Raw genomic sequence first — 23,101 nt, 5'->3', positions numbered from 1 at the left:
AAAGAAAAAAAAAAATTGTATTTATCACGGACAAGAACCAAAAAAAAAAAGACATTGTCTTTCAGAAAATGTAACTTCACGAACATCGCGTTCTTCCCTAGGGCCTCCATAATCACGCGTTAAAGGTTTCAGATAATTCGGTGCACCCAGTTTGGAGAAAAGTTTTGTAAATACTTTCACGTTTCGATATATATATATATAGAATGACCCTTTCATACCACCTTAAAGAAACGCGACTACAAAATTGCTTTCTTCGCCGTTCTAATGCAAGAAGGTTTATTATTCAAAGTCTCCAAGCTTCGAAATCTCGAGTCGAAGAGAAAAGCTTCTTCGAGTGAAACTTTATCAAAGGCTCGAGTACTCTTACGGATAGGTTTGCCCGGCTTCGGAAACCTCTGCAAAAGAGAAAGACCTCGATTTTCACGAAAGCATGAACTCTACATAAATCGAACACCGACGTGCTAATATTTTTCCAGAAATCTCAGCAGAACGTCGAGGATATTCGGTCATCCCTTTCCTTAGAATTTCTCGGGCGAGCCAGGTGTCCTCAAAAAGTCTTCGATTGATTAGCGCTCCTTCGCCAGGTGACGTTTAATCGAAGGGGGGAAAAAAAAAGAAGAAAAAAAAGAGATGGCCCGGTAGTTTCGCGCCAAGCGCACGAGCTCGACCGAGTTCCTGTACCGCGAGCACCCCGGGGCGACGGAGTCTATCTCGATGGAGGGCGTACGCAGGGTGCGGGAGCCTCCAGTTTTATCTATTTATTTATTTATTTAGTTAAACGCGTCCCTACCTCATTGCCCGTGTTATCGTCGTTTCTACCGCATAAAACTTGGTTCTCTCTTGCGTCTCCGTCGAGTAGGTCGACATACCGTATTTCCCCGTCTTTTAATATTCCATTAATAATTCGTACTTTTGATCGTTACCCGATCTTGCGAAGGGAGACCGAAGCGTGTTCCCGTCAACGCGGCGAGAATCAAGACTCTACCGATATCTTTGAATTGGCATATCACAGTTGGCACGGCACTGAAATTTCGCCATTTAAAAACGTAGCGTCTCACTTTGGTACTGTAGGGTGACTGCTAAAAAAAGAACAAAAGAAAGAAAAGAGGGCAATAAACTGGCTCCTTTGATCCTAGGCAAAGACAAGAAATTCAAGAGGACGCGGGTGCTAAGGAAATCCCGATGAAAACTCAGAGACTAGTCGATTCTCTCGGTCCTTCCCGTCACTGACGAGAGGCAATTGCTTCGATAATATCGATAATACCTCAAGGGGGTTCAACGAGAGCCCAGGCTTGCTCAAATATTGAGAAAGGAGTCGATGCACTTCCGGTGCATGGCATGTCGAAGCCAGAGAACAGGCTTCGCAGGGCATCGCTACGATGCCGGAAGCAATGCCGGCCTATCGAACACTAGATAAATAGGGTACGACCCGAGAATCCGACCATCGAAGGGTGATGAGAGTCCACCATCCAAAGAACTGAGATTTTCAACAGATTTCCCCACACTTGGCTGTGCTGCTTCCAAGCAAGACACAGGAAAAAAATCTGCTCTACCGCGATCCCATCGATGGGCCTCCCTTCGAACTGACTCGATGCTACGTAACAAAGTGTCGTACTTCTTGAAGACTGTCGCGCGTTAAGCTACTGTAAGGAACCATGGAATCGAAGCGCTCGGAGGGAATGCCTTCCCCAGGAACAGATCCTTCCGGAGTCGAAGCAAGCTACGGAAAGCAGGGGTCCTGTCCTTCGGGGCGTTTCCCCTCGAGTCGAGGCTCCTCGAGACAAAAAGGCAAGAGAGAGTTCATCGATGCCAGGGAACTGGCTCGTGCCCTGAAACCATCATCGGTGGTCGGTAATCCTAGTCGAAAGGGTACCACGCAGACCTCCCGATACAGGCAGTCGAGTTTTGGATCGTCTCTACGAAATTCTAGAGGCTCGCTGGGTGCTCAACGGAGCTCGAATGGAGCGCGTTTCCTCTTTGCTTCGGCTCCTTGAGATAAATCGCGGGAAGGAAGTATACGCGCAACGAAAAGGGTGACTAAAAAGTGAAACAAAAATAATAAAACGGTACACATGTACGCGACGAAACAAGAACGAAAACTTACGAGGAATACAATTGACGATAGTCCGTTCGAAATCGCGAGGGTCGGTGCGCACGGCGACTGATTAGCCTCGTCTTCTAGGACAGTTTTTTCTTTTTTTTTTACGCGTCTCGCATACGCGGCCTATTAAACATTTACAACGCGTAAACAATCTAGACGCTCGCATCGCTCTACTCGGACGCAGACAAGGCGACGGGAAACCAGATCGTTCCTTTTCTTCCGACTAACCGAAGAAGCGCGCAAAGGTCGGCCAATTATCGGTGCTGGGCGATCCTTTTTCTCCCTATCTCTCAGGATGTTGTATTTCGCCTCGCGAGACGATTCGCAAGCATCTATTCGAGGCAGAAAACGCGCAGGTGCGGCATCAAGCTGGAATGGTTCAAAATTATTTGACCATCGTTCAAGTCCGTTGCAGATCATTACACGTCTCACCCTTGAGCAATGGAAACGGATTTGTTGGGCACTTTAATATTATCCTCTCTCCGAGAACCCTTTTTCATCTTTCAAATTTATCAGTGAGTATAGAATGAGCATCAAAGCCCAGTTTAAGATTCGAGTAACTTCGAATAGGTTAAATACATTCCTAAGCAGCTTTGTCTAAAGTATCGAAGAGCTGCCAATTGCCCCAAATGTATTCAAATCGGATACCGAATGATAGGATATTGGCCTACCGTTCGTCTCCGATAATTTTCATGCAAATCGTAAAAACATGAGGTATTCCAACGTCTCATCCCAAAACCCGACTCCAAGGAATCCATTGGAATCCTAACTTCCGCCTCCACCGTTAGCAACGCTCCTCGACAAAGACGTTCCACCGGTTAAATCTCGAGTCCACGCACAATGGAACTTGAATTTCTCGAGAAAATCTCTTGCCCAGCACCGGCCAATTTCACGGCTCGAACGCGAAAAAAGCCCGAGTACGGATTATATCGACATTAGATTCGCGTCCGTCGGCGGTCACGTGGTGGTCAGCTGACTCAGGCCACGTGACCGACCATGTGATACGCGAGCCGGATACGCAGGGTGACGCGGGGCCTCTCGTCGCCGCTCGTCGGAGTCGTTCCCCGATGAGCGAACGTGTGCGTCGCACGCCATTAGGTTAATTAATTAATTAATTAATCCCCCGTGTGTCTCGATACAAAAATAAACTCGCGAGAGCTTCGCTCTGGGACGTGCACAGCCATATGGTGACGTGCGCGCGCGCGGGCGGGCGGGCGGGCGGGCGCGCGCCATTCCCTTAGGCCCCCCCTTAAATCGAATCTAGGATAATCTTGGGCTCGTCCTGGGTACTTCCTGCGAGACGTCGGTTAAGGGTCTCGCCGAGGAGCTCGTTAACAAACGCATGCCTCTAATTATTAATACGTTAAGCAACGGTGTGCGCGCGCACTGTCGAGAAGAAGGCTCTCGCGGCAGTCGAGTTTCGGCCGCCCTGGCGAACGGATCTCGCTAAGCGTCGAAAGTCACCCACCGGGTGGCCCTTTTTTCCCTTTTTTTTTCTTCTTTACCGACGCAAGTCGCAACGAGCCCCTCTCCCCGTTCCTCGTCCTAGCTCCTCCCGTTAATTAATCGTTAATATTTGCTCGCATGTTCGTTTCTTCTTCGTTTGTTAAATAACTCGTTATAATTCATGGCGGATTTATCTGCCACTCGCGTTGGGGTCCCTCTTGAGGAGGACCGCATTCTCTGTCCTCTTCCTCTTCTATCTCGCGATTTCACGCAGAATTATTAATCTCTCTCTCTCTCTCTCCCTCCCTCTCATCCTATCTCTTTCTCCATCCGAGTGCGAGTACACAGTGTCGCGCGTGTGTGTGTGTGTACCTCTTAGAATGCGTGTGTGAGTCCGTACGCGAGTATACATGTATAAATAAATTATAAATTATTAACCCTAAGTTGCCCCGCCCTTGGATATTGTCTCCCCCCTCCCCGAGAGAAACACCCCCTTCTATACGTTTCGTGCATTTCGGAAAAGCATACAGCTAGTTTTACGATAGGTTTCACCCTCCCTTTCTCTCTCTCTCTCTTTCCTCGCAGTGTGGAACTTTACTCCCATTTTTTCCCTCTTCTTCGTGTTCTTCGTCCTCTTCCGCTTCCTCTTAATTAATTATTCATCTTATTTCCTCAGTTATACCATAACAAGCACGGCCATGTTTTTTTTCTTTCTTTCGAGAACTAGTATATCGTGGCTTCCGGAAATCGAATATTCAATATCTTAAGGATTATTATTAGAGCTTATTATACCAACGCTAACGTGCTAGTTTCCCTGCGAGAGGAGCCTCGTTTTTCGGAAAGGCAACCCCGAGGCTCGACGACGACAAGGAGCGCGATTGGAGGAGCCATATTCGCGTCGATCTTCGCTAGTTTCCCTCTTTTCCAATAGGTGGAAATGAACACGTCCGATTAACTTCTCGACGTACCCCGAAGTTCATTAGAAACGAGGGAAACCCGCAGACACCAGCTCGTTATTTCATCGATCAAGTGTCCTCGATTTATCTACTTTAATATCTCGAATGACTTCGATTACACCCAATCCTAAGGTGCGTTCGCAATTATGCTCACGATTCGTCCTACCCTTCCGATATAATGTCAGCCTCAATTAATTTCTGCCCTTTCGTACGACGTAACTTCGTTACGAGTCCACCCGGGTTGCTCGACAAAGAGAACTTCAGGATTACTCGACAGTAATTACGATAAGCACCATCCCGATGGATGGCACTGAAGGCATCGAAAATATCGGAATAAACGAGGAAGTGATCACGTTCCCATGGGGTGTAACGACTCGATAAAGTTAGTTACTCATAAAAGTTAGTTATGTGTAACGCAACTCGATACGGCGAGAAACACTACCCAACCCAACGTGGTTCCTCCAATCGCGCGTTAATCACACCTTGTGTCGCATCGTCATCCATATATTAGGACGTTGAACACGAAGTTGTGGATTTTAACCGTTAACCCTTTAGCTACGAGGCGCCACTATAGTAGCCCTCTCTTTTTACACTTAAAGCGACGGATGAATATCGTATTCGTAAGTAATATTCGCATTCCACGGCCAGATGCACCGTAGCCAAAGGGTTAACCCATTTACATCATGGCCCTAAATACGCTAATAACATCATAAATCATAAAAAATAAGTGAACGTTGTATCTCGCGGATTATTACGCGCTTGGTGATAAGTGATCGTGTGCGGATGCAAACGGAATAAAAAAATATGGCCAATACCCACATCGTCATGAACGAACGACCGAATACTTCGATGAATTCCCACCAAGGAGTGGACATCGCCACCCGGCGCGGGTCCCCGTTGGTCGAGACCTCGCGCCGAGTGGCGCTATCTGCCAGGTCGTCGGCGAACCTTCCAGTCATCCCTCGTTCCCATTGGCGGAGACGCCACCTCGAGTCTCGCCGCCTGCAGGGACGCCCTGAAAGCCCCGGGGCACCGACTCCGATCGCGAGGCCGCTCGCATCAAGAAACCGATATAAGGAAAGGTGAGAAACAAAGCAAATAGACTAATCGTTACTTCAAGAACATACTCAACGGCGTCAGGCCGCACTCGACGAGAGCCCGATCCCGCCTGGCGAGGAGATAACGCGAATCGCGTCCCCGTTCAGCGAACGTAGGCCTCGAGCTGCGGCTGCGGCGCGTCCTGGGTAAGGCGTCACTGCTGCACCGGGGTCGGTGGGTAGGGGTATCCGTACGGCGGGACGGCCTGGAACTGTCCATATCCCATGGACTGGTAGGCGCAGGCGTTGGTTGCGGGCGGCGGTCGATTTGCCTGGAAGAACTTGTTGTTCACCAAGCTCTGGATGCCGCTGTCGGTGTGCCCGTTCGGGGGCATCATGAAGGGCGGCGGCATCGAGTAGACGCTCTGGCTGCTCTGTCCGCCGACGTAACCGTTCTGCTGCTGCCGGCTGTTGAAACGGTTGCCCTGGTATCCGTTGGTGCGGTTCTGGTAGCGCGGAGCCCCGCCCGTCTGGTACCCCGTGGCGGTACCGTTCTGATAGGGCGGACTGCCCGACGACTGGTAGCCGTTTTGGTACATGTTGGACTGGCGCTGCTGCTGCTGTTGCTGTTGTTGTTGCTGTTGCGGTTGTTGCTGTTGAGGCTGCTGCTGCTGCTGCTGGGCGATCTGTTGCTGCTGCTGCTGGTGGTAGCTGCTTTGGTAGCCGTTCTGTCGGATGCTCTGGTAGCCGTTCTGCTGGCGCTGGAGCTGCCGGTCCTGGTGCTGGGAGACGTGTTGCTGGCCGTTCTGCCAGCTGTTGCCGGCATTCGGGCTGGAGTTGTTCCTCGGGCTTGAGGACGGGTGGCCGTCGTGTTTCGAGCGGCTCTGGTTCCAACGTTGGCGGCCCTTGCCGTAATGGTGCCTCTGCGAGTTGGCCAACTCGGCCAGCTGGGGATTGATGACCTGGCCGGCCTCCTCCAGGACGGCGATCAGCTCCTTCGCCTGCCGGGCGTTGTTCGGCGTGAAGTACGCGTAGGCCGTGCCCGCGCTCTGGCAGCGCCCGGTCCTTCCTATCCTGTGGATGTAGTCCTCGGAGCTGTTCGGGTAGTCGAAATTCACGACGTACTTGACGTCCTCGACGTCGAGGCCGCGCGCCGCCACGTCGGTCGCGACCAGGATCGCCGTCTTCCCGTTCCTGAACTCGGAGAGGACGTAGTCTCTCTCGGGCTGCGACTTGTCCCCGTGGATGGCGATTGCCGACCAGCCCTCGCGCTTTATCGCCTTCGTGATGTCGTCGACCTTTTTCTTCGTCTCGACGAAGATGATCGTCTTATTGCCCCGCTCGGAGCCGATCTCCCGCAGCAGGTTCGACAGCTTGGACTCCTTCTCGTGCTCTTGGCAGATCTCGATCACCTGCCGGATGTTGTGGTTCGCCGCCAGGGTCAACGACCCGATGTTGATTTGGATGTAGTCCGTCAAGAAGTCCTCGGCCAGGGCCTGTACCTCTTTCGGCCAGGTCGCCGACCACATCAGTACCTGTCGGTCGGGTCTGATCTGCTCGATGATCTTCCTGATCTGTGGCTCGAAACCCATGTCCAGCATACGATCGGCCTCATCTAACACCAGGTAGGTACAACGGCGCAGGTTGGTCGTGCCTGGAAATGCAACGAAACGCGCCATTATGTACCAGCATGAAAAGTCAATTTAGAATTAAATTTCATTTCTTTCACTATCACCCGTTGAGTGAAAATAGCGGTTCAGATCACTTCCGGAGCATTAACATGGATATGGAGTGACGTATTCGTACTCGCATGAACAGCCTAAGGTAAATCTAATAGTGTTTTCAAGGAGATATGAATGAGTTTATTAAAATTTTACTACGTGAATATGGAGGCACTAAGGTAGATCCCGACACTCATAAAACTTCATTTTTGATAAAAAATGTATTTATTTATCTTGTACTAGAACCAACATGGAGTGGTCCGTGACCGTTTTCAATGTTTTATGTTTCTTGGAGGCTTAGAATAGAAAATGAGGAGTTTCAGGAACTAGTTCGAATAATTTAGAATACCGTAGAAATGAAATATTACAGAGTCAGATGGGAAAATATGGAAAATACTTTCACCAACGATTGCAAGAGCTGCTGAGCTGAGAGAGGTGCTGGCTTGTCTCGTGGCTAACACGTATTTTTACAGAAAACATTTAGTTGTAGCTAAACGCCACAGATGGCGACGTTGGTCCTAAACAGTCGTTAGAATAATGAATTACTGGGATTTCGAGCTTTGCATCGATTTCTTCATCATTACTTTACCGAAATGACATATGGAACGTTTCAGTTCGTATAATTCTCAACGTAGACTGTAAAAGACTTCAACAAATATAAATGTTGATAACGAGACCCGCCAGTTTGTTACCATTTGAGTATTCAAAATTACGTTACCAGCAAAAAGGGTATAAATGAATTTTAATTCATTGACCTCAATTAAATTTCTCAGCGCCTTTCATACATCATGTTAACTGGTTACATTGCGTACCACTGGTGTAGAGTAGTACCACAAAACGTGTTCGACTGGTTGCCTAGTGCGTACCGTGCAAGTGTATCATGTTCAGCTTCACAGTGTCGGATTAACGATGCTATTATTCTGCAATCGAGTCCATGCACTTTTACCACCGTCGTAGGGAACAAGTGTGGCAAAAGTGTAACATGTCGGCACCCCTGAACGACTAACGAGAATATTTCCACGTAATTTTCGATTTTCCAAACTCTTCAAATAAAGATGGAGATGTTAAATTAAAAATGTTTGAGTTAGATAACGAATTTTGTCACGTCATTGACGTAAATTTTCAAAATATTTATTTTTTAATTCCTGGTAAATGTAATTTTTAAAAGTTTCAACATTCCATCGGTATGATAGAGCGTAACAATACCTGAAAAATTATGTTATTCAACACGGACATCGTGTTGCTTATGCACCTGCACTCACGCAACACTAGAAAAAGAAAGGGTAGCTCAGGTAAAAACGCTAGAAGAAGACGATATGTCCATCTGTCCACGAACATACACAGCTCTGATTAGAAAGGATGTGGTATGGACATGTCCGAGTACTTAAGGTGATGTGAAAATAGCGTCGAAGAGGTTTTGTTTATAAAACTTTTCTCCCAATTCGGTTTACCAAATAGTTTGAAACTTTACAACGTGAATAGGTAGACTATAAGGAAGGTCTTGAAACTCATGAAACTTCAATTATTTTCAAATTTGTATATGGGTGGTTTAAAAATAGTTTATAGAAAATGAAATTTTGCGAGTTTCAGGACCTATCTTAATGTCTCCATATTCATGTTTTAAACTATGACACGATTTGAGAAACCCAATTCGTAGAAAAGTTTTATAAACAATTGAGCTCTCGGATGCCGCTTTCACATCCCCTTAAGGTGGAATGAAACACGTTGAGAAATTTGGTCGACATTGGTAAAAAAAATTCTTTTAAATACCTACGTTACCGACGTTCGTACTTATATCGACAGCAGTGTCAAATTATATCGGGAATTGTATTAAATGGTATACTCCATGTGCCGTTTCCATACAATAATTATAAAGATATCGAAGTAAAACTCCAGAAATCCCCTGGAATTATGGTTTTTGATGCACTAATTGACTGCAGAGTGCCGCCCTGCGCCATCTGTGGCTTCAGTGCCAACTAAATTTCCCCTCCGGGACCCCACGTTTAACATCGTTTTAGCATAGAAACGCATAAGACCCTTTTTTGCCTTTATCCCTTTCAAATGCGAGTTTCTCGATTACGAGTGTTATAAATTGTCGTACAATTGTCCTGACACTCTCCTTTCTCATATCAGAGCCTTCAATAATTGATAAGCGATCAAAATATGAGACCTCGACGTCATTTTGATTCTGGCCTAGGCTAAATCAGCAATTTCTTTTTTAATCCAAATTTTGAAAGTGTCAGGACAGTTCTTAGGTACTCACGAGTCATATGTTGAAGTTTCGGACAGTTCGGTCCAGTATCCTTACAAAAAGCGTCTTATTCGAATCGACTTATTCGAGGGGATATTCACTCAGGAAATCATGGATTTTAACGCTTAAACATCCTACGGAAATCAGGTGAAAATCACAAGCAGAAATCACTGGAATTCATTAAAAATCACCGAAAAAGTGTTACAATTTTAAGCCCGAACGTCACTTTATTACCGAATCGCATTGTCGTTTATAAAATCAAAGGCAATCGGCTCTCAAAGATGGAAATCGTTTTCTCTGATTTCCAAGTAAATAGTCCCTCGGACTGATTAATGTAGGGACACTTTACCATAAGGTGATATGAAAAGCGTCGAGAAGTTTAATCGGCGTGGATAAAATTACAATTCATCCACACCCTTTTCAGTGGTACGCCATTTTGGATACTCGAGTGGTAACACAGACTGGTGCCTCACGTTACCGACAATTATATTTATACCGATGTCTGTTACACTCTACATTGAAAATTACAAAAATGGAGCACTTCATGTTATTTCAGTAGAATGAATATAAAAAGATCGAAGGAAAACTCAAGAAATCTCTTAGATTTATAGCCTTTGATACTGTAATCGACCAACGGCGCCATGTGATGAATTTAGCGGCATCTACATTTTTGCTGTAAAAACAGTTACAGGGCACACATTGTCCTCACGGAACATTCAAGAATTTCATTACACAAATTTATAAAACATTTCTCGAAACTTCTCACAAGAATCCGTTATGTTTGATTACTACAGTGTTCTAAATCGTACAATCTTCATTAATACCTCTATAATCACATACTAAATTTTCAAACGATTCGGCGCATCCAGTTCGAAGAAAAGCGTCACCTTATTTTCCTACCTCTAGGTGCGTGAAGTCCCTTAAGGTAATATGAAAGGGTCAATCTATATATATCAGAGAAGTAAAATCGTTGATGAAAGTATTTTCCGAATTCGGTGTATACCAATTCATTCGAAATTTTACCACGTGAATATGGAGATTCTAAAGTATTGGGTTGTTCGGAAAGTAATTTCGTTGTTTCCCAACAGAGGACTTAATTTTCTTTTTTACGGCCAAATTCACACTTAAGCCGCATAAACATTATATATTTTGACAGCTGATCTAGCAAGGGTTGCTTGTGAAAAAGTTTGATTGATTCTACGCAGTAGTTTTTGGTTGGTACCCTTTCAAATATGGAAAGTGAAAAGCGGCATTTTCGGCATATTTTACTTTTTTACTATCGAAAAGGTAAAAATGCTGTTCAAGCAAGAAAAAAATGATCCGATGTGTATGAAGATGTATTGACAGAACGCCAGGGTCAAAGCTGGTTTGCAAAATTTCGATCTGACAATTTTGATATTGAAGATGCCCCACGTTCTGGAAGGCCACTTAAAGCTGATGAAAACACAATAAAGGCATTAATTGATGCAAACCGGCGAATAACAACTCGTGAAATCGCTGAGAGATTAAATTTATCGAATTCGACCGTTCGTGATCATTTGAAACGCCTAAGTTTAATTTCAAAGCTCGACATGGATTTCTCATGTTCTTACGGAAAGAAATTTGTGTCATCGCATTGACGTCTGTGATTTGCTTCTCAAACGTCAAGAATATGATCCATTTTTGAAGCGCATCATCACTGGGGACGAGAAATGGGTTGTCTACGACAATGTTACACGTAAGAGGTCATGGAGTAAAAAAGATGAACCGGCTCAAAGAACTTCGAAAGCCGAAATTCATCAAAAAAAGGTGATGGTATCTGTTTGGTGGGATTTCAAAGGAATCATTTTTTTTTTTTGAGATTCTACCGAACAACCCAACGATGTCAGGACAATTCTTATATGATCGGGAGTGATGTGTCAAAGTTTCGGACAGTTTTGTCTAATACCCTTAAAAAAAAAGTGTTGTATTCGAATCGACTGATTTGAAGGGGGTTTCACTTCACCTTAAGCCAGGCACACATCTGAACACGACCGTGTATGAGTCAATTCGAACGTACGAGGATAGACAATCAATCGAAGTGCGACTAACTGCTTCGGATCATTCGACACCCTACCCGAGGCTGTTCGTATGCCATTCGTCAAGATGTCCGTCCATTGCCTCGGACGATTTAAATCGTTACCACGTGCACATCCGAATACGAGGCATTCGTTTGACCTCACCTTGTCTCGTACGCGTTCGTGTTCAGATGTGTACCCAGCTTTAGTCATCGGACGTCGGGACTTAATAAAAATGCCATACTTCACGCAAGGAAATAAAGACACTGTTACCAAAGAAATTCTACAAAAAAAAACAGGCGTCTGTTGTACACCCAACAAAAGAGCTCGATATTTACAAGAACCGGGGCGTTTACGTAATAAATCTAATAGGAAATCGTATAAGGGCTCGGATAAATAGTCCTGTGTTAGCTGTTTCTACCACGTCGCATATATAGTGTCTTCTCTCCATCGCAGCGACGTCACGTGGAACACTAACGCTCGTAGCCGAAATTCGCACAAGTTTTATGCAAGGGAAATCTTCAAGTTGACAGCTTTGCATGTTTGCACTCAAACATGTTGAGTTTGACTATACAACAGCAGTTCCCAATGATAGATTGTGGGATTGACAAGTGTACGACTTTGCCTGCGCAGCCATGTGTGTTTATCAAATATGTACAACTTTGGTTTTTAACCGACTTCCAAAAAGGAAGTTCTGAATTTGACCAGTATTTTTTGGGTAGTTGACGCATAATTTCGTACCGCGTATAGACCGAACTGGACGATTCTTTCTTTGTTTGCTTGAAAAAGAATGTTTCCCCGATGCACGGTGGGTCAATTTAAATATTCTTTTTCCAAAAACATATATTATCTTTCATTATGCATTTTACATCGCAACAAATATGAAACATTAACTTAGAAACTTTTTCACATTTTTCTTTAATCAGTACAACCGTTTGTAATCATTTTGCCGTATAAACATTATTTTGGGGGCGCGAAACATCAACGCGCAACATAACAGTCGATATAATTGCTGGTAAATTTTGGACAGAATTTAGAAACATTAAACATGGGCAATTTAAATGTTATGATTTTATTGCTGGAAAGGAATAATTTTAGATAGGTACAGTATTAAGTAAATATCAATTTTTATTTCAAAATTGCAGGTTGTAGCAACTGCAAATATCATTAACGTAAAGGAGCATTATACACGATGATTCGTTTAACTTGAACCGAACCGAAATATCTTGAGAAATCCGCATCGTATGAAAAAATTGTTCAAAATGAAAATTATTCGTACCAGAGGGGCACTATCCAGGAAGAATATTTCCAACAAAAGTTTCTCATTTATGTATGTAGAATATGAATCTGCAATAAAAAAAGGGGGTTGTCATTTAAGAAAATGAACCTAACCTCACTTTCACCGACAAGAGCGCCATCTACGGTCCGACTGATAACTCCTCTTTGTGTGCCTCGGATACGAATAATTTTCGTTCTGAACATTTTTTTCGTACGATTCGTATTTCTCGAGATATTTCGGTGTCTCAAGTTAAATGAATCACCTGGTAAAAGAACCGTCGGAAATTATTTCACAGCGGCGATTTTTAAATATTTTATTTTATATGTATCATTGTATTGTGAAACAAATAATTTTTTGTTTGGCTTTGTATAAGGATATTTATGTTCTAAATGATAGGATCCATTAGGAAATTACGTATGAGCTATAAATATTAAAGAATCAACTGCTTACGTTTGATTAATCTTTTGTAATTTTTGTTTATATTGTCCAAAATCACATTTATTTCCATTAGAACGAGCCTAATGTTATATGGTAATTTAAGAAAAGATTACGTACGAAGCTGAGACCCTCCAAACAATTTTTAGATTATTGCCGAAAATTGTTTTTTGGCAAAAGAATATTTAATTTGACCCACTGTGCGGTAGTACCGAATACATGTCGTCAATCTGATTATGGAATCCTAAGGTGGATTATTAAAATCCTAAACAGTTAATAGTACACATCGCCATAGATCTAATTTACTACGGCACAGCAGTTTTTATTTAGCTGAGTCACGTAATATGATAGAACTGATGATGAACAAAAACTTTCTTATATAAAAACTAAAGGTCCCAAAAAAAAATCAAGAGAAATCTCTAAAAAGTACCGCTAAAATGTATGAAATAATATTTATCCATCTAGTTTACTTTTCTAATAAAATCTTACCTATGTAGCAGTAAGAAGAAAAAATAAAGTGTATTTCAAGACTGACCATCGGTTTGAAGTCGGCGGAAAAAAAAAAGAAGAACACGGAGGAAAATAGTGACTTCAGGTTTATATTGTACTACCCTCCATTTCTTTCTTTTCGCCCACTTTAAACTAATCGATAGTCTTAAAATGCTCTTTATCCTCTTCTCAGTTCTAGACACACACCGTTTTACCATAAAAATAAACTCCGTAGATAAATATTATTTTACACTCTTTAGAGATACTTTCCATTTTTCCGAAGACACTTCACACTTCTTTTGAACTGTTTCTTTACATGTCAGTCTGTTGGACGATCAGTATATTTTCAATCGAATGTTCCGTGGGACTATTCCTCCGCAGGAAACATCAACGTTATTCGCACTTAAATAAAGTAAATACGCAATGTGTAACCGATACGTGCAACAAATACAAAAGCGTAGAACACGGCATAAGCCAAGTACACATCTGAACACAAATGCATACGAGGCAAGGTGAAGCAGAACAAATGCCTCGTACTCAAAAACAGGGTTGGGTAAATATAATACGTCATGTAATATACGTGATTTTCTACCTGTATATTACAACGTTTTATGCGTCTCTAGTTTTCTACGTGAGCGTAAAGTATATTACGCTTTTCTATTTCTTAACAGAAAATATTAAATCTAACTACAAATTTTATATTAAACAGGGTTAAGTCGGAAGAATTTTGAATGCAAGCGTTAAATTAGTCATTAATAATTTGACGCGTTTGGATGTACGGTAAAAGGCGTTTATAACGTAGCGGATACAAATATTGGGCATCTGCGGTATCCGCCATATTGGAAACGTAAAATTCTAAAACAATTTTGAACGCAAGCGCCAAATTAATTCATTATTCCACACATATTTACGTGTTCACATGTGGCTAAAAAATGTTTATAATCTAGCAGGTGCCGTGTATTGCGCATCTACGGCATCCTTTGTACTGGAAACGTACTTTACTAATTTTCTACGATTTTCTACGGTAAACTACAAGAGTTTACATAATATACGTCAAAAGCCTCAAAAAACGCGAAATTACCCAATGTTGAACCATCTGATTGGAATGAGGCGGCCTGAAGAACATTTGAGCAACATTTAGCTATGGACAATGCGAAACACTTTCTCAAAGGAGTGTCCCGCACGTGGTCAGAAAATAGTTAAAGAAAGGACTCAGAATTCATGACCCCGACCAGGGGGGTCTTCAAAGTGGTCACTTCAGGGTCTGCCATGGCGACGCATTTTCAAGGGATATCGTACAGCTAACAGACAACCCGGACACGCGACTGTACCGCGAATTCACATCGACAAATTGTATTCTCTATCCGTTATATTAGTACAATAAATTGTTATTGTTCTTCTTATTTAAACTCGTGGGTGGTGCAAATTCAATGAACTCTGAATTTACCCGCCAGGAACTTATCTCAGCGCTCATTTTCAAGCAGCGCAAACACCCAACTCTGCTCAGAAGTGTCCGCGACAACGAACAAAATCGTCTGAGGCAATGAACGGACATCTTGACGAATGGCATTCGAACAGTCTCGGATAGTATGTTGAAATGATCCTAGGCAGTTTGCCGCACTTACAAGGAAAGTACCTGAGGTGTCCCCCTCCGATTTTGTTCATTTTTAAATATGTTATAGAGGACTAAAATCTAAGTGACTCGTGTTTTTTTTTTATCAGCGGAAACACTTTTAGGGGGTAAAATGAGGCTTCAAAGTTGGCCGTGCAAGGGGGTGAGTTGGCTGTTTCATATAAAAGCACTCGACCGATTTTCATGGAACCGTCAAAATGTAGGGAATGAAGAATTATGAAGGATGCATTTGGAATTTCTCGAAAAAATTCTTTTTTAAGGGGTGAGCCACCCCTTTGAATACTTCTTTTACCCCTTACGCAAGCAGTAATTATTCTATCCAAATGAAACTATTTTTGTATTGTTATGCTCTATAAATGAACCATGTTTCATTTGGATAGAGCAATTACTGCTCGCGTAAGGGGTAAAAGAAATATTCAAAGGGGTGTCTCACCCCTTAAAAATGAATTTTTTCGAAAAATTCCTAATGCATGTTTCATAATTCTTCATTCCCTACATTTTGACGGTTGTTTCATGAAAATCGGTCGAGTGTTTCTATATGAAACAGCCAACTCACCCCCTTGCACGACCAACCTTGAAGCCTGATTTCACCCTCTAAAAGTGTTTATCCGCCGATAAAAAAAAACACGGGTCCCTTAGATTTTAGTCCTCTATAACATATTTAAAAATGAACAAAATCGGAGAGGGACACCTCAGGTACCTTCCTTGTTAGATTGATTGTCCGCCCTCGTATGTTCGCTTTGTCTGATGCGCGTTCGTGCTCAGATGTGTACCCGGGTGAATTTTGCCCAGAATCCCTCACCTTTTTCGAGGAAATCAATCAAGCGTCCGGGGGTGGCGATGCAGATCTCGACGCCGCGCTCCAAGTCGCGAGCCTGGGGTCCCTTAGGGGAGCCCCCGAAGACGCAAGTGTTGCGGATGCAGGACGACGAGCCGAAGTCACGCGCCACCGTCTGGATTTGCTGAGCCAGCTCGCGGGTCGGTGCGAGGATCAGCACGATCGGTCCATCTCCGCGGCTCAACCTGGGCTGGTTGTTGATGTGCACCGTGGCTGGCAAAATGTACTGAAACCAGAGGCAAAGTTCAGATAGGAAAATCGAATAGAGCAGGACATACATACAGCCACGTTTAAAATAACTCGTAGAAATATTAGTGAAAATAATCCTTTATGTATGCCTTCCTTCATAACATGTCGCACCCTACACCCTACCCCATATATATGTAATGCGAAACTCTACAAAGTTTCTTAATTAATTTTCTATTATAACCTAATCTTCATTTAAAATAATCCTTCGGCATAATTATTGTGATGAAGGTGATACATAAGTGCCAATGAAGGATTATGAAATTTTTTCTCTGCAAACTAGGTGTATCGAATTTGACATTTTTTTTTTTTCGTGAATATTGGAGGCTGCGAGAAAGGTCATGACACCCGTAAAATTCCTTTATTTATTTTTTTATAACAAATGAAAAAGGTTTGTAAACTAATTTAAATTAAACCTCAAGGGTGTTGGGACATTTCTTAGGGTTTCTACATTCACGTAGTAAAATTTCAAACGAATCGGTATGTCCAATCCGGAGAAGTTTTATAAATGAAACCCTTTAGGGTGATGTGAAACACGAGGAACTCGATCGATGTCGCTAAAAAGGATTATTCTAAATACCTACGTTGCCAACGTTCGTTTTTATATTGACAGTTGTGTCAATATATATTGGGTATTGTACTAAATTGCATACCCCACCTGTTATCTTCGTACAATAATTATAAAGAAATCGAAGTAAAATTCCAGAAATCCCCTCGATTCATGGCTTCTGCGGCCCCAATTAACTACCGAGTGACCCTCTGCGCCATCTGTGATTTCCGTGTCAACTAAATTTTCACTCCGAGATCTCGTATTACCATCGTTTTAGCTTAGAAGCGCATAACACACTTTTTTTCCCTTTATCCCGTTCAAATACGAGTTCATCAATTACCAGAGTGTTCTAAATTGTCGTAAAATTGTCCTGACCCTTTCGTTTCTCATATCAGAGCCTTCGATAATTGTATATTGAACGAAATGTGAGAGCTCGACGCCATTTTGGTTCTGGTCTGGGCTGAGTCAAAAAATTATTTTAAAAAATCCAAAATTTGAAAGTGTCAGGATAATTCTTAGGTGTTCACGAGTCACGTGTCAAGGTTTCAGACTGTTCGATCCCGTACTCTTTAAAAGAAAGTGTCTTATTTGAATCGTCTGATTTGAGATGGGTTTAACTTCACCTTAAATGCCACTTTCATATCACCTTAATGCTACACATTCTCGAAAGTAAAAAATAATTCAAGTGCGGTAACTAATTAAGTACAACATATGCAAATGTTACATGAAATATCTAAGTTTCCCTTGATATGATAAATTAGTATTTGTCGCAGACGTAGATATGAGGAGAACAAATGCAACTGTAATGACAATTAATTTGAAATTAGTGCACATTAACCCGATTCTCTTTTGCACATGTGCGTCATATGTATATAAGAACTGTTCTCAAATATTTAGTACATAGTGTAGTATGCAGTTTACACTACGTGCTAAAGTAAATTCGAACCCGACTCCAGCTCAAATTGGACAACTGAATAACACAGGATATACGGGATGTAGTAGAATTCGTTGCCACGATTTACACATCGCTATCCCCATTAAGAGTTTAGTCAAAAAAGTCCTGTACAATTTTAATCGATGCGCCTGGTTAGCAATTTTTCAATTAGTCGTTGCAGGCAAACCATGTATCATAGAAAAAAGTGTATAGGATCTTTGAACTTCATTTTTAACCGCAATGTGGAAATAATGGACACAAATTGTTATACCCTGTATATACAGCATTACATACATTTGAAATAATTCTAAGAAATAATAAACCTGTCGCATTTAAAATATTTATAGCTTGCCCTGTCCGCACGACGGTTGGTCCGATGTATTGATATCAGACGGAATTCAAATTGGAAATTTAAATGAAGCAAGAAATATATACAGCCACGTTTAAAATAATCCTAAGAAATAATGAATCTGTCACAACTAAAATAATTCTAAAGCTTGTCCCGTCAACACCACAATTAGAATGATCTATCAAAGTTAAAATGTGAATTCAAATTGAGAAATAAAAATTGAATCTAAGGGAACACAAAGTAAATCCTACTTTACATTTTGCTTGTAACAGACGCTTGCAATGGATAATTGATGGCAAATAATTCTCATCGATATTGGACAACTAATTAGCTAGAATCCCAATAAGGTTGATTAAGCATTGTATGTCTAATTATGTCTGGAAGAAACTATTTTGTTAACTTAATACCCTCATTAAAGTTAACAATCCAAGGTTAGGAGTAAACCACGCAAAATGAGATTCAACTGGCTAAATGATATGAAATTTGCTTGAAAAGAATATCAAGGGAACTTATATAAATTCACACCCAGATATTCAATTGAAGTATGAAACGAACCCTATTTCATTCTGTGACATTCTTTCAGGCTCATTTAAAAAAGGTTAGCTCGATTCAAATATCAATTCTAACCTAACCTAAAGTGCTTTAAACCACTTCGGCGACTACTCATAATGTTGAAGCCCTTCCAGATCAAATGTTCCTTGAAAAAATATCAGACTTAATTATTTCTACTCTTTTAATAAACAATATAATCATAGCAATAATGTCAAAACACTCACCGCTAATGTTTTTCCAGATCCAGTCTGCGCGATGCCAACAAGGTCTCGACCGCTAAGAGCAATCGGCCATCCCTGGGCCTGAATGGCAGTTGGCTCGGCGAAGCCCTGCTTCCTAATTTCCTCCATGACATAGTCGGGAAAGTTGCTCTCTTCGAAGGCCTGAATGGGGTAGGGAGTGTTGTTGCCTTTGACGGTGATCTCTTTACCAGCATGGTACTTGGTTACTTCGTCGGTGGTGCGTTTCATGACGTTAGCATGAGGCACGTAGAGATTCTTGGTAATGACGGGCAAAGACATTAGTTCCCAGGACGGTTTCTTCAACAGTTCACCAGGCGACTTCTTCTGATGCTGCTTCTTGGACCTATAGTTGTTCTGACTTTGTTGCTGGCTGTTCCAGTAGGTTCCACTCCCGTTCCGGTTGCCAAACTCTCTGTTCCCTCCTCTGGGTCTCAGCTGACACTTGTTGTAACTGAAACATAACGATTAACGATGCATATTATATACCAGTAGCGATAACCATCAATTAATGGAGATATATTGTAACAAAAAGTTAATACATATATAACTAATAACAAATGGTTATTAAATGCTATTGCATAAAATTCTTACATCACTCTGCCGCTATAGTTCTTAATTCATATCGTATACGATTTTTATGTAATTCTTTGCTAAGATTCAAGTAAAATAAGTTAGGTTTCTTCGAAACTGCTATAAATCAATTCAATCCTCTATAATGCCATCTGACTTTGAAATCACACACCTATATGTAAGTATTTTTAAAAAACTTTTTTGATTTTTCTGTCAAACCTTAATATAGTACTTATTATCGTGCTACGATTTTGTAACAGGATTTGTGTATAAATCGTAAATTTGTAACGAAATTCGTCTAAATTGTATGTTTATAACTAAATATTTTGTTAATATTAGAAAGTTAATTTTAACAAATTTCACATTGTATCAGTTTTTCCTTGACGTGACAAAAAATTAGGTTACAAAGGAGACAATATGACGAACTTTATGAATTTCAAAGAATAAACAAAACATTTAATAATTTCTTTTACATTTAATAGTGCCCACGTGAAATTATGGAGAACGAATCAAAAGTAAATCTAGAGATACAATCGAATTACATAATTGTGATTTGAATTGCATTTTCAAATTACTATAATGTTTGTCTGACACAAATAGATTAAGTTGTTATATTGCGTATTCAAATGTTATCCAAAAATAGTTGGATAAATGGGGTCACATTGGTTGAGTAGAAAATGAAACATAAATCTGCCTAGAGCTATGCTTTATCTAGAAACTGGTCTCGACTTTGAATTGTGCATCATTTCACTGCCTCGTCATGCAATTACTCTTTTATTGTGAAAACGTTATTGTAATTAACAAAATAATGACTTTGTTTTAAACACATTCTGAGAGAAATCTTTAAATTAACGTAACAGCATTATAAATCTTTCCTATGGTATATGAGACAATTTTTTTATAATTTAGTCACCTGAATAATCCCAATTCAAATTAGGAAAACAATGAACACTTAACAAAATTATCTTGTATTAAATTTTGCTGCACATACAAAACATGAAGGAAATCTATTAAGTAATACAGCAGCTTTATGAAGACTTTGTGGGCAGTAGAGTTGGACGTTTCCAAGAATCGTTTAAACAAAGGTGTAATTCACAATCTATGTGTATTTATTTTTTTTGTTACAATTTTTCACAACTTAATTTTCAACAGAATGTTTCAGTAGTTTACGTGGTGTGCAGTTTCTGTAAAATTTCCCCAAAAATAACTAAATACAATTAATCTCCTGATTACAACAGATCATACATTTCTTGTTCTTAATAATACAGATTATATTCCGTGACAAATTTATGTGTTTTAACAGGCAATTCTTTCGGAGTTGAAATAGAAGCTTTTAATATTGAAAGTTTCAATTTTATATAAAACAAAATTTAGAGTCAAAAGCCCAAATATGAGACATTCCATCAGTATGATGAAAAACTTCTTAACCCTTTGCCTATTAAAGCACGTAAAGACAACGTTTGATCCAATATTGCCTGCACATTCATCCATGAGCTTCACCCATATGCCCAGAGGGATCCGTACTCAAAAAGTTAATGTAGTTATTTTCTTTAAATTACAAAAAAGCAAGAACATTTCAATGCCGAACAAAAACTTAATTTCTTGAGAATTCGTTTTCCAAGATGAAAAACCAAAAGTTCGCAGCTTCAATATTGCAACAGTATTTATATCCTTCTAGTGAATAATAAAAACAATTAATTTTCAAAAAATTCTCAAGGTAGGTAGTTTTTATACGTATTGAATTGCAAGCATTTCAATGCTTGACAAAGGTTTGTCTTCATTCAAAATGAGATATCAAAATCAAGATGACAAGATCTTAATTCCATTCATAAAATAATTTGCTATAGTATTTTTAATTGAAAATAAATCATGTCTAATTTAAATTGACACCTTGCTTGAAAAAATAACACGATAACTTTTTGCATTATTCAGAATAAATGTCTCCTTGGTTCCTTAATTACTAAATCAAAATCTTTGAAATTTTGGAATTTGAATTAAGATTTCAACATTGATAAAATTTCATAGATACATGAATTTCATTAAAAAAAAAAAAAAAAAGAAGGGACCAAGAGATTTAATAATTTGCAACTTTATTCGGAAATGTCCCAAAACTACGAAGAAAATTAAGATCTGCAATATCGTACCAAAATATTATGTCATAACACCCTGCAAAGTAAACTTGCCTGGCCAACCTGATTCTCGTTTCATTCCCAAGAAAAGAACCTCCTAAGGTAAGAGAAATTTTCCATTCAAATTAAAACACCGAAAGCCAAGATGATTAACACACCAACTCTATACAAAAGAAAACCAGAGAATTATTTATGCACAAATCACTTTTCGTAACAGCTGTGTGATTTAAGTCACTGGTCGGCTTAATAAAAAAGAAGATAACAAAAGCATAGACGTTCAGGTACTTCCTGCAATAATCAAAATAAGATCTGCTATACGTAGATCTTTAAATCGTCCAACTCAAAGTTACAGAATTGGTGCAAAGCCTTTATTAATGACAATTTAGTATAATCGCAGAAACATATGCAAAAAAAAGTCTAAGCTGTAATTTCATCACGAATCGTCCAGCACGTCGAAAGTCATCGAGGCCGACGACACATTAACGAAACGTCGTCTCGCGTTGGCTCGTTTCGCAAACTCGGCCGAGCGTTCGGCCTCCTCTCTCGTCCCCTTTCCTGGCAAAAACGCTCCAACGCGTAACGGAATTTCCCCTCGGTGTAAAATTTCGCGAGGCAAAATGGCGGCGCGCCGTATCGCGACTCCCCGGTACAATGCCGCGGCATTATCGATCGGCTCTCCTCAGCGACCTTGATATCGCCCAGCGGCCCGAATTAACACCCAGAGAATACTCACGAGGTTTGCGCGGGGTAACCGTTGTTGTACATCTCGTCAGTTTCCTCGAAACGGACGTACGTAGACGAGAGTTCTCTCCGGTGCTTGCCTTCAACAACGGTGATGCCCTGCGCCGATCGAACCTGCGAACAGCAGCCAGATCAGCTCGAGAATCTCCTCTGTGAGGATCGAAAACCCGCGGCAAGCGCCGTCGGAATCTCGCCAAGAGAGCTAGGCGCGGTGCTTCGGGACTTTGAAACCAAATCGCGGGACCCGAGACAGAGAAAACCCGGAGAGACTTACCCAAAGGACCCGGCGAACAGAGCAGCAATGGCTGACAGGCGACGGGAAGACGGAAGCGAGCGACTGGTGGCGTTTCCGCCAGGCCGCGGATCACGTGGGCCGGCGCGCGACGTCACGTGAGCCGCCGGCCAATCAGGAGCCGCGGCGAGACCTGCCGGCCAATGGGGAGTGCGACCCGCCGCCGGCCAGCCAATTACGGCTTGCCTCGTCACCGCCGGTTCATCGATCCATCCTCTCTCGTTCCGTGCGCGCTTTCGTTAGCTCCGTCTCCCTTCCTCGCGCGCACCGTCCG

General features: G+C 41.6%; 1 protein-coding gene across 1 annotated transcript; it reads right to left on the bottom strand.

The window, feature by feature from the left end:
• Positions 1-149: 149 nt before the first annotated feature.
• Positions 150-22,859, bottom strand: LOC105696021 (DEAD-box ATP-dependent RNA helicase 20). The gene is made up of 5 exons (XM_012418150.2): positions 22,810-22,859; positions 22,528-22,649; positions 19,078-19,546; positions 16,187-16,448; positions 150-7,194 (listed from the first exon to the last, which is right to left on the bottom strand). Exons 2-5 carry the CDS (start codon positions 22,557-22,559, stop codon positions 5,756-5,758), a joined length of 2,202 nt encoding a protein of 733 aa, XP_012273573.1. The 5' UTR covers positions 22,560-22,649; positions 22,810-22,859; the 3' UTR covers positions 150-5,755.
• Positions 22,860-23,101: the final 242 nt, after the last annotated feature.

Source organism: Orussus abietinus, unplaced genomic scaffold (assembly GCF_000612105.2).
Source record: "Orussus abietinus isolate OABI.00-Male unplaced genomic scaffold, Oabi_2.0 scaffold246, whole genome shotgun sequence".
Taxonomy (NCBI): Eukaryota; Metazoa; Arthropoda; class Insecta; order Hymenoptera; family Orussidae; genus Orussus; species Orussus abietinus.
This window is presented reverse-complemented; position numbering and strand designations above follow the sequence as displayed.